Here is a 12625-nt window from a genome sequence, read left to right on the forward strand (position 1 = left end):
ATGATTCAGAGTTCTTAATCTCCTCTTTAGAGGTGTGTTTTTTATCCTTTTGTAAGGAGTGAACCTGCAAGAGCAGCTTGATACCTTAAAATTTGCCAGTATGTCATTGTTTGTATCTCTAGCTGTGGCGTAGAGGCTGTAGAACACACAGCTGACAGTCTCTGTGTGCAGTTCATCAGCTGAACAACTGACGTTTTATTATCAGAATTTATTTTTTCTAAATCTTTTAGCCAAGTAATTTATGCTCCTCTTCACAGTCCATTCCAATTCATTTTTCTGCTTCCCACCCCACATTGGTGGCCATTGAATCACTAGCTTGGGTGGCAGTTCTTTTTGATTGACTTTATGGTTAAGAAGCCATCTCAGAATTGATCCTGTGATCTAAAAGCCCAAGAGCATTTATGGATTTTGTTTGCAAACTTGGAGCTCACACAGTGAAGTGGTGAGAGAAAGGTGATGGATTCATAACTAAAAGATGTTATTCATGACCCTGTAGCTGAGGAACCAAGAAAATAAAATTGAAAAGCATTTCAAGAACACAAACTCCTAGACTTTAAACCTAAACCACCTCAGTCCTTTTAAACTCCAGGACACTGCATAAGCATTTAGTGTATCCAGAGCCCTGCATTAGATGTGTTTTCCTGAAAATCTCTTTGTATCAAATGCGTGTTAATGATACAATTTTTTTTCTGTAATAGGTTTTTAGTAGCATAGATCGAATAACTCGAAATCAAAGTGAAGAAAAGGAAGATACAGGAGACAAAACAAAAAATGTGACATTGCCATCTGTGGAATCTTTAAGCTGGAGTTCAGAATATTCTGAACTGTAAGTAGAAACAACTGTCGGAGAGTTCAAATTCAAGTTAACAGCCATTAATGATTGCTTTGTAGCCAGTCAGTTCCACTATGATTGGCCTTCGCTTAAAAAGTATCATTAAACATGATTTGTGTAAATGCTGTTTTAAATTCAGGCAACAGCTATCTACATCCAACTCCTCTGATACTGAAAGTACCAGGCAGCGGCACAGTTCAGGTTTGCTTCCAAAATTGGCCATATCGTCTGAGGGGGATCAAGATGAAACCACCTGCTCAGGAGGATCCCGGGAGGAGCAAGAAAAGGCTGCTTCTTTAAGTGAGGAGGCTGCTCAAGATGAGCCTGAGGTCACCACTCCAGCCAGTACCATCAGCAGCTCAACACTATCAGGTAAGGAGCTTAACTTCTTATACTGCAGGAGACAGAGGAGGACGGTAGACCCCCTCCCACCCATCTACCTCTTTAATACTATCTTATCTCCCTCCTTCTATTTGTCACCAAAATCCGTGAGTGTACTGTACATTCCTGCTGCCAAGACTTCTCCACTTCTCCCTTAGCTCACTGCTTGAGTCTCTCCAATCTGGTGTTCTCCTTCTCCATGTAATTAAACTATCCACAACAAATTCACAAATTACTGCTACTGCTTAACTGCTGAAAATCAGTTTTTCCTCCATATATTTCTCTTTAGCTGCTTCAGCTCTGTTCTACTCACGTTTTCTTACTTTGTATGAACTTTCCTTTACCAGCTCCTTTTCCTTGTAATGCAGGTTCAGGAGTTCTAGATCATAGACATTAAAATAAGGTGTTTTGTGTGTGTGTGTGTGGTTGGTCGTAATTTACAGACCAATACGAGGCATAATTCAGGCTGTTTGCTTGGGTTTTTTTGTTATTTTAAGATATGCAAATGTCAGTTAAATTAGAGAATATATTTTTATTTGCTCTACAAAGTGCTAGCAGCAGGGATGTTCTTTGATCTGTGAAATTGCTGGGCTCTTATTGATATCCGCTTAAATAAAATGGCTGAGCTTTTCTGTGTGCCCATCCCGTAAGGTCACAGAACTCTCCTGCATCCATCACTGTACATTTCAACAGGTCCTTTGCAGGTAGATCAGCTGGTATAAGGTTATTCTCCATTTTTATTATTTTAAGTGGTGTTCTCCTCCTTCCATGATCAGTAGTGTCTGAAATGGTATCATTTTATCATAAATAACAAAGTACATCATTGTGCTTCTGAGTCTTAAATTACCAACTATTATACGCCCCATACTTATGTTTGTGGTACGCGGCACAGAACTCACCCCCTACCCCCGCCAAACACCCAAAACTTAGAAAGGGAATCCTCCTTGGTACTTTAATGCTTTCACAAGGGGTGTTTTCTTTTATTGTTAGAAGAGCTGATTGGGCTGGATGCTGCAGTAAACCCACACTCAAATCTCCCATTGACCTTAGTGGGAGTTCTACATACAGAATAAGTGTACTGTTAAGTCCTAGAAGTTGTGTGTCGCCTGTCTGTGCTACCAACATGCTGAAGATTTTATTTACATTTTAATTATGTCAGTGATGTAAAACCATGTCAGCTACTATTACTTCACCTTACCCTGTTAACCTTTGTAAAACCTGTAATTCTTTAGTCGTTTTTATTTTACCTGTAATATTGTGTGAACTTGTGAACTAAAATACATATTCCCACCTTGCGATTGTATTGTTTTCCTCCCCCTGACCCCCAGTTTCCCTCAATGTGTTTATCCCTTCTTCTTTGTACAGTTGGCAGTTTTTCAGAGCACTTAGATCAGATAAACGGAAGAAACGAGAGTGTGGACAGTACAGATAATTCCTCAAAGCCATCCAGTGAACCTGCCTCTCATATGGCTCGTCAGCGATTAGAAAGCACAGAGAAAAAGAAAATATCTGGAAAAGTCACAAAGTCCCTGTCTGCCAGTGCTCTGTCCCTCATGATTCCAGGAGGTAGAAATAAATCTATTAGTATGAAATTGTGTGACTTGTGAATAATCCGTGTGGAACATGATCTAAATACAAGGTTTCTTGAGTCCAAAATGGACTTGTCTTTGTTTCCCTTGTTTACCTACAAGCCTATGGTTATTCTCACAGGTCACTGTGTGGAGCACTCCATGTTTCGATCTTGTTTGCTTTCCTTCATGCTCCAGGAAGAAAGAAGAACTAATTTCTATTTTATAAACGTATATATTTTGTCTTTATACTAGAGTAAAAGTAAACCCTGATCTGAAGCTCCCCAAACTTGTGGAGAGTGCAGAATCCAGATAAAAATGTCATTGTTGGACCCTCTCTGTATTAGAGGCCAAATTCAAGATCGAAGCACCCCTGTACTTTGAGGGAGAGATTTTCATAAGTAGGGCTGGATCTCAGCTTTTCAGCCTGGACACCTGTCCATTTCAGACCCATATATCAAGCATGATATTTGAATATTTGTTAGTCTGGTAACCAACCCACTGCACTTGTTGTGCAAATGAAGAGATGGATTTGACAATAGCTTCAGCAGGGACCCTAGTCATCAAGCTAGTGGAAGTTATGTACATTGTTAAAATGTTATGCTTGGTCTTCTAAGGGGGGAGGAAAGATGCTCTCGTAGTCAGGCAAGGAGTGTGAATAAAACACTAAACTCCCACCCCTTCCAAGAATCACAGTGGGAAAATGCACATATGATAACGCTGCGCTTGCATACGAATGCTGAGGGGAGACAAAAGCCAATCCACCCACTCCCATTGCAAAGGGTTCCCATGCATCACTCAATTTCTTCTCTCCCTACTTACTAGACAACTAAAGGAACAATGTAAGCTTTTCTGTCTTCTGCACCACGCACTTGCTGGTCACAAATAGTGTCAAATGAGGGAAATCAGAGGAAAAGTCTGAAGAGCATTTGCCTGTTCTTGAATGCCTGCAGGCCAACCCACTGGCAATAGAAAGAATACTCAGCATTTGTAGTGCTGTGCAAATATTAACAATAATTAATCCTTACAACATACCTGTGAGGGAAGAGAAAGTATCCTTATTTTACAGATGGAGAAAGAGGGAGTATGATAAACCCAGGTCTGTGTCAGGGCTGGGGTTAAAAATCAGGAGTGCGCAATACATAATTCCTTGCTTATTCCTTGTATATGCTGCCTCCCACAAACAGGATCTTTATATGATGTTACGTATGTGTTCCTGAGCAATCCTTTACCAGTAAGTCTAGTGTTTGTCCTGTGTTTCAGATTTTCTTTTTGAGGAGTGGCTGTAATCTTCACTTTTGGGGCACATTAGATTAGATGTTACAGCAGGCTGAGAGACTGATGACCGGGTAATTTACACATCCAGTTAGCACTCAGTGCTGTGAATCCAGCTGTGCAGTAGTTGTATGTTGAACATCCTGTGACCCCTGTCACAAAAGGGGTTTAATAGTTCAAAGATGGTGCAGGTTGATTTGTTGTTAATCAAAAGCATTAAATCAAGCTTTTCTTTTATTTTAAATTGGATATGGCTGTATGAAATCACATTGTAATCAGAGTTTAGGCATAATGTACTTAAAAAATTTGTTAATGTAGCTATAAAACAAAATCGTCCTAGTGTGGATGCAGCTTATACTGGCAAAAAAATGGTTTTTCATGCTTGTACAAATTCACGAGCAAAATAATCTAGGCCGGGCAACAGCCCTTTTATCCCGGTATAACTGCATCTACGCTAGGGCTTTTGTCAGCATAGAACTGTTATCAAAAAGTTGCACCCCTAAATATCATTGCTATACTGGCAAACATAAATATGTGGCCTTAATTAAACTAGCAGGACAAAAGTAATAGTGGTTTGCTGGGACAATGTCAAGTTATTCTTTTAAGTAGGAACTAAAATTAATGGTTTCGATTACAGTATTCATTTCAGAATTTAAATTGGGATTATCAGAAAAGTTACCCTAAATCCAGCTACATGAAAACTGTCTTTTTTGCTAGTGGACAGTTCCATTATTTTGGGGCCTACAAGTCTGTGTGATATATTTAGTAGAAAAGTTTACGACATTCCTTCTGTGTCTGTTTGTTGGGAAATAGATTGGAGACTTGTTTTTCAAAACAGAGTCTTTGATCACCTTTTTCCATTCAAAGAAAAAACAAACAGTTTACACCTTGAGAATTAGAGGAGCTGGTGAGTAATAAAACAGTGCATGTGGTGGAAGAAAAAATCTATTCCAAGAGTAGATTGTCATTTCAAGCTTCTGATGAGGAGTTATAAAGACTAAATAAAATATAGAGTTTATAAATATTTTGAAAATATCTTTCCAGTGTCATTTTAATGTTGATCATGAAAGTGAAGTTTTGTGTTCTTAACAATTCAAGCTTCATTAAATAAGTTGCTTTTTATGCTATAAATCTTTATCCAGTTTACTAAGGTTAAAATTGTCACTGTTTTGATCTGTGTATGTTTCTGTAGAATTGGAATGTGCTCTAACAGGAAGTTCATCTGTTCCAGATGTGTTTGGTGTTTCTCCTTTGGGAAGTCCTATGTCCCCACATTCCCTTTCTTCAGACCTTTCATCCTCCAGAGATTCCTCCCCTAGCCGCGATTCCTCAATTGCTTCTTCAACCCCGTATCAACCTATATTAATTCACAGTTCAGGAAAAAAGTATGGCTTCACCATCCGAGCAATCAGGGTCTATGTGGGTGACAGTGATATCTACACAGTGCACCATATTGTTTGGGTAAGAATAAAATTTTCCTCAGCATTTCTCCCAACAGAAGTTTGAACCTGATATATTTGCAGTTAAGAGCCTTTTCAAACTGCATCAGATTATATCTCACAGACAGGGTATCTACTTGTATGCAGTCATTATTTAAAGGGTGGCAATCTGGCAAATTATTTTTTTAGGGTGACATTTGTCCTTGTGCAAAGGGCCACTATTTAATTAGAATGTTTGAATATTCAAATGATTTTCAAACTATATATTTAGTTATAAATGTTGCAATATGTGCTGTGTTGGTTAGTTTCATAAGCCACATGATATTGATTTTGTTCTCTGGCTGGATGAGTTCTATACTGAATCAACATAGTGTGAATTGCTAAATGAATTATGTTTATGACAATTCAGTATACAATTCAAAATTCATGCTGTGTTGGCAATTTATTTGTGTATGTTGGTTGCTTACGATGTATTAGTTATTTAAGTTAATTACGTATGTAATTAACTTATATAACTAGTTGAATTCAGTGTCAAAGCACAAATTGTATAGTTGAATATAATAGTCACAATTAGAATAATTTAAAGAAGAATATTTACTGTAGAAGTCTGCAAATAATTTTGAAGAATGAATTAATTTGTGGATTTTATTACCTGTTCATGGGACATCTTATGAGAGGAAAAAAAGATTAAACTGATTTAATAAATAATTATTCGTGGGTTACATATTCTCTTCTGGTCACTACTGAACTAGGCCAAAGGATGGGATATTGGTTGCTCTTTATTCATTGCCATTCATTCATTTTCTTGGAAATTGATTTCTTTTTACTGTAAAAAAATAAATGAACTAAAAGATTTTTTAATGAAATTTTGCCGGCAGTTTTTAATTTGGATGACACTTGTAGTCTGATTTTTTTTATTTATTTTATTTATTTTTCAATTAAATTTAAAATGTCTTTATTTTAAATTACTACAATATTTAACTTTGAAAATATCCAGAGTACTGATGCAGGAGCATCCTCTTACAGAGTTTCTGTATCTGACCATTTGTATTCAATGCTTTGATGTTGCACTGTCCATACCAAAATCCCAGATATGAACCTTCCTAAACTCTCTTATTTTTTTTTTGAGTGGAGGAAGGAGGCATGTACAGAAACTAGAGTCTGGATCTAAATATGCAAATAATCACTATTTTTATTATGGTTTCAACCAGATATCTTAGATTTGCACATCTGTAAACACTGGGGTATTCAAAATCTGATTCCACATCTGCACTCTCAGCTTTAGTGAGCATATCACTCACTTTTTTTATTTCATGCCAGGAATAATGGGCCTGATCCAAAGCCCATTGAAGTGACTGGAAAGATTTCAGTGGGTTTTGCACCAACGTGAGCTATAAAACTTGGATACAAATGAATTCTTAAAGATGGAATGGACTGTCTGAATTCCTTTTTCTGATATCACATTAAGCCATAAGGCCATTTCAATGTAGTTTACTGTTTGAAAGTCAAAAGTTTGTTTGCAGATAATTAGTTCATTAAAACAGAGCACTGTTCAGAAGAATGAGGATTACCATGAGCCTGCTTTGTTCAAAGAACTCTTCTCTTTTTCCCTAACCTCCAGAATGTCGAAGAAGGAAGCCCAGCTTATCAAGCGGGCCTAAAGGCTGGGGATCTGATCACACATATCAATGGAGAGCCAGTTCATGGTCTTGTTCACACTGAAGTCATAGAGCTGTTGTTAAAGGTACAATATTACTTTTTTAGACCAGCATTGTATCTTAGTTCATATTTTACACCCTACCTGTCTGGTTTACGTATCCCGTTCCTTCAAAGTTCAGTTATCAGAAAATTTATTTTATACTTGAACAGATCCTAAACTGATAGCTGGACAGATTTGGAAAGAAGCCTCTGAATCCATAAGCACAACGAAGCCTTTCATTTCTGGGCTAGTGCTTGACACTGCTATTGATGTAGCAGGTAGCTAGGAGTACGTTCAGGATACTGACATGTCCACATTAAGCATCCCATTCTCCTTCCAAAAGTGAAGATAACATTTAATGGAGAAATAGGAAAGCATATTTCCTTTAATGTCATTAATTACGCTTTATGCCCATTTTAAAATGGAATCGGTAGAGAAAATTCCGAAAGAAAAGAATTAAATAAAAAACATCTCTTGTTCTTTAAGATAAAGAAAGAAAAGTGGGGACCATTAAGTCTCAGATTCCAGAGGTCTCAAAAGTAGCAAGGCAACTGAGCTTCTAAGGCCCTGATCCTGCAGATGGATCCATGTGGACAGACACTTGAACATTTACACAGCTGCATTGGGGTTCTGCAAGGGCAGACCAGGACTTGCCTTATTAGATCATTTTATATTTGTTTTTCCTTAGAGGCTTTACAGAGTTTTTCAGAGTTCAATATTCTCTTACACATTGCTTCACTGTAGCTCATTATATTGCAGCTCTTCTATAATATTTGCAGCACAGACTAAAAGTAGGTCAGCATTATTTTAGACAGCAGTACATTTGCTTCCTACGTTATTAACAATTTCATGCTGGTGTATGAACAACTTCATCCGTCGAAATGAATAGTCAGTCATAAAAGTGGATTAGGAAGCCACACATGTGTAACAAAATATAGAGATAATAAAAAAGGTCAAAAATATATATTTTGCTCAGAAATAAATTTTTCTCCTCTCTGAAACCAGAGGAACTCTGAAATTAATAAATTATGTGAGAAGGATATGTTATAGAACACTCAGTGGTTAAATAATTTTAGGCAGCCAGTTGCCTATTGTAGGTTTCTTCACTGTTCTTTGGATGTGTGTTCCTTGTCTAAAGAATTAATGTAAATTTGAGTTTTTATTAGCCAAAGTAGTATTTTTTAAAGCTCATAAGAAATTACAGAAGGGAAAGAAAAAATGATTAGCTGATGGTATTTACAATATTCATAAGAGTAAATTCAGCATGCGATGATGCAGTTCATCCAAAAACCAGACCTGGAATTAATTGATTTGATTTATCATCACAGTCTTGTTACAAAGGAAAACTTTATCCTGATGCTATACTATTCTTGTCGAGTGGTTTTGTTATTAACATAGAACTATAGGTATTTATTTATTTTTCAGTCAGGCTTATATGTGAATGGAATTTTGGGACAGCCCATGGCAGTTCAGTTAAACAATTCCGAGAAGCTTTTAGCTTAAAATAACTAAGTCATCACTTGTGTAAACAACAAACATGTATAAATGTCTTTGCTGCTACTTGTTTGAGGCTGGCATTGAGGTGGGCTCTCCAGGTCAGCTTCACAGTTGCAATAACTGGTTTCTTGAGAGAGAGAGTGTGTGTTCACTGAAGTAGTTCACTCAAGATATGATGACTATAATTCCTGAAGTGGGAAAATGGGTGTGGGAGGAGAGTCTATTAAATTCTTTCACAATTTGCAATTTTGGCCAATCCATGGTCTCCTTTTAACTAATTAAAATAATTGAAAATCTACACTAGTCCTGAAAATTATGGGTCTGGGCATGAAGGAAATTTTTAAACTTTGAGTCCCTTACAATGTGACCACCTTCACAAAAGCTTGACTGAGAATTGTTTGTGCTCATGTTTAATAGCAGGCACCTGATTTGAATGTGTAAGTGGTGAATACAGTAACCTGCCAATTTGTGTGTATTTTGGTTCCTTGTGACTAGTCCCTACAACATGATTGATTCATAAGTATATAGAGTGCTTGCGTACGTTGTCAGCTCCTACTCCCAAGTTGGAGTTGTGTTTTGCTGCATTTGCAGTGTAATGGAACTTCCAATTTACAGGACAGTGGTTCTGTATTACTCACTCCAAAACATTCTAATCGTTTTGGCAGAGTGGAAACAAAGTGTCAATTACTACAACCCCCTTCGAGAACACTTCAATCAAAACAGGCCCGGCCAGGAGGAATAGCTACAGGAGTCGAATGGTTAGACGCAGTAAGAAAACCAAAAAGAAAGAGAGCCTAGAAAGGTGAGTGGTAGTTTTGTTTTATGACAAATATATTGCTTTTTCATGTGTGTGTAGGCATGTGATAATGTATGTATAACCACATCTAAAAAACATCCTGTTACACCATTGCTTTTTCTTTGACCTCCCACACTCATCTTTTTGCCTTCATCCATGGTAACCCATGCTCATGAAACATCCTCCCCATCCTATCGTGCCAGGATGCCTCCCACTTTATCCTTATTTAAATCCCTCCTGAAGATGCACTGTTGCTGCAAGGCACAGAAATAGAAATGAGAGAGTGAATAACTGTGGTTGCCCCCTCTTTTGGGTCTTCCAGTGCATCTTTGTTTTAAATAACCTCTCTGAGACTAGAGTTGTCTTGTGTATCTTTTACAGCTCCAAACATATTGCTGGCTGTGAAGGGACATGCCCTCATCCTGGCAGAGAGGAGACTAGCAAACTCCTCTGGGCCTGTTCAGTACCAATGAGATGCTCCTGCAAGGCCTCTTCTACCTGGGGCAGGAGTGGGTGGGTGGTATAGAACTTCAAAGGAAAAATCTGCCACAGGAAGGGGCGGTCAACAGGCAGAGGGTTGCCCTGGCTCAGATAACAGAGACAGGCTTGCCGAGAGGTAGACAGCAACAAGCCTCACCTCTCCAGCCCCAGAGCAATGTGCCTATGAGGAGGTGCTGGAAGGAGACCCCATTTGGAGTAAGCCCAAAGAGCTGATCCAGGAAGACTGCCTGAGTTCCAGGTCACCCTTACTTCCCTTTATATTCCCATGGACACCGCTCTCCCATAAGGGAGGAAAGAGGGGAGAGGTCTTTTCTTTTGTTTGTTTGCTCCAAGAACCCCCTTCGGCATCTGCCGGGGTGGGGTAGAAGGGAGAGGAAGACAGTATAAGGACTGGAAGAGGGGGCTGGGACTCCTGCCCCACACAGATGGTGGAGAATGCAGTCATAACCACACCTAATACAAGGGGTTTTAAAAAAGCCTTAGAGGAGATAGCACTCGGCTGCTCCGTGCAAGATGGAACTGGAGCGGTGGTATAAGTGGTTAGAGATGTGGCAGCAGCAAGCTGCCCAGCAACAGCAATTCCAACTGCAGTTGATGCAGCAGTGGAACACCCAGTAGAAAATATAGACCATACAACAACAGCAGCTGCTGAGGAAACTGTTGGCCCAGCAACAGCAGTATCAAAAGGAGGTGGTGCCATCTCTGTGCCCCAAGGGAGTCCCAGCAGGCCATGCAAGGGTGTTCCCCTGCCAGTACCAGTGAAGCTAACCAAGATGGAGCCAGACGATGACCCTGAAGCCTTGCTAGTTACATTCCAGAGGGTGGTGCTAGCAGCCCAGTGGCCCCCCAGAACAATGGGCTCTGATCCTGTCCCCATACTTGATGGGTCTGGCCCAGGCAGCCTTTTGTAATCTGGATTTAGAGAGGGCAATAGACTACAAACAAGTAAAGGCCACCATTTTGGACTACTTGGGTATTTCCAAGGAGACCCACCATCAATGGTTTAAAACAGAGAGCTACCCCATGGGGGTGAGACCCCAGACAGTGGCACAATGGTTAAGAGAACACTATTGAAAGTGGCTTCATCCCTGAAGCCATGGCCTGAGTTCCAGGTCACTCTTACCTCCCTGTATTTTCCCACAGACTCCCCTCTCTCACAAGGGAGGAAAGAGGGGAGAGGACTTTTGTTTGTTTGCTACAAGAACCCCCTTGGGCGTCAGCCAGGGTTGGGGAGACAGTGTGAGTGGCTGGAGGGCACCCTTTCCACCCCGCCCCCCCTTACTGGCACTAAACAATTCCATAAATTTTGGTATGGTCTTAAACTAAGGAAACAAAGGAATAATGTACCAGATTTTACACTCATTTATATGTAACTCAAACTTTCTTTGGAAGTGTAGTGAGTAATTTTTAGAGATGATAGATTGTGGTCACGTTTTCTATCCCATCTGTCTGCAATTCATCCTGTTTTCTAAAGCCTTAGCAGTTCTACAATTTTGTACAATTCACTTTTGGGGAGGTAACGGGGATGTTATTAAAAGCCAGTATTAAGAGCTCCTGCTGGGATGATGATTTGTGCAGCGTCTCTCCTGATAAGTTCTGTACCATTCTCACACTAGGAGGAGGTCTCTCTTCAAAAAGCTAGCCAAGCAGCCCTCTCCCCTTCTTCACACGAGCCGAAGTTTCTCCTGCCTGAACCGATCCCTTTCATCAGGAGAGAGCTTGCCTGGCTCCCCAACTCACAGCTTGTCTCCCAGGTCTCCTACCCCAAGCTACCGCTCCACTCCTGATTTCCCATCCGGTGAGTTGTTAGGGCGAAAATTAAGGGAAATGGAAATATGTGCCACCTTCATGAAGCTAAGTCTGTACTGAATTCCAAATGAGAATAGTCAGCTATGTGAAATCCAAGACACTTTGAATAGTTTGATTTCATTTGGATTAAGAAAAACCATGAAACTAAGTCAAAGATTTTAGTATGGCACAGAAGCACTTAAAAGGAAACTGTGTGGTACGTTTGTGTACAAAATGTTGTTATTGTTCGGTTTTTTAAAATCTAAAATTAATAGAAAATAAAACGTAATGAATGCATAAATCATGTCTAGAAACTACCTCTGGAAAAATTAAAACTAGTTGAGAGAATATTACTAATAAAGGAATGAAAATTACATTGGAAAAAGCATGGCTAGATCATGAGACCAGTGTGTGGGGTATAATAAATGTGGATTACCATTGGAAAGATGGATGGGCATAGAGATACAGTAGACTTTAAATGTCACATCATTCTGATTTCTAGATTTTCCCCTGCCCCAGCCCCACTTTAGTTCTCTCATGATTTTAGCAACTGTAAAAATGAGTGTTGTTGCTGCTTACTATCCATTGCTGAAGGTGTAAACCATCTGAAAGCTTGGAACTTTTCTTTGAAATGGCAGAAAATAATTGCTAATTTAAATATAAGGGAAAAAACAGGTTTATAAGAGTAATGTTATTTTATAGTCCAGTAACTTACAGCCTACCAAACCATGGAATGCTTTGGCAGATAGAACAAATGCTTATCAGTACATTTTTTGTGTGCTGCGTCCGTGTTAGTTGTTAGAGACAAGAGCTGAAGAACTTTCCTAGTTTTATATTTTTCTTTTTTAG

General features: G+C 39.2%; 1 protein-coding gene across 8 annotated transcripts in view; it reads left to right on the plus strand.

Moving 5' to 3' along the window:
- Positions 1–12625, plus strand: part of MAST4 (microtubule associated serine/threonine kinase family member 4) — a 446036-nt gene that overhangs the window by 416768 nt on the left and 16643 nt on the right. For all 8 annotated transcript variants that reach the window (XM_043546459.1, XM_043546460.1, XM_027821471.3 and 5 more), the window contains 7 exons: positions 699–826; positions 972–1204; positions 2579–2779; positions 5288–5517; positions 7117–7239; positions 9357–9493; positions 11605–11786. In XM_043546459.1, the coding sequence (XP_043402394.1) occupies positions 699–826; positions 972–1204; positions 2579–2779; positions 5288–5517; positions 7117–7239; positions 9357–9493; positions 11605–11786 (1234 nt within the window). The remainder of the gene's footprint in view (positions 1–698; positions 827–971; positions 1205–2578; positions 2780–5287; positions 5518–7116; positions 7240–9356; positions 9494–11604; positions 11787–12625) is intronic.

Source organism: Chelonia mydas, chromosome 5 (genome assembly GCF_015237465.2).
Source record: "Chelonia mydas isolate rCheMyd1 chromosome 5, rCheMyd1.pri.v2, whole genome shotgun sequence".
Lineage (NCBI taxonomy): Eukaryota > Metazoa > Chordata > Testudines > Cheloniidae > Chelonia > Chelonia mydas.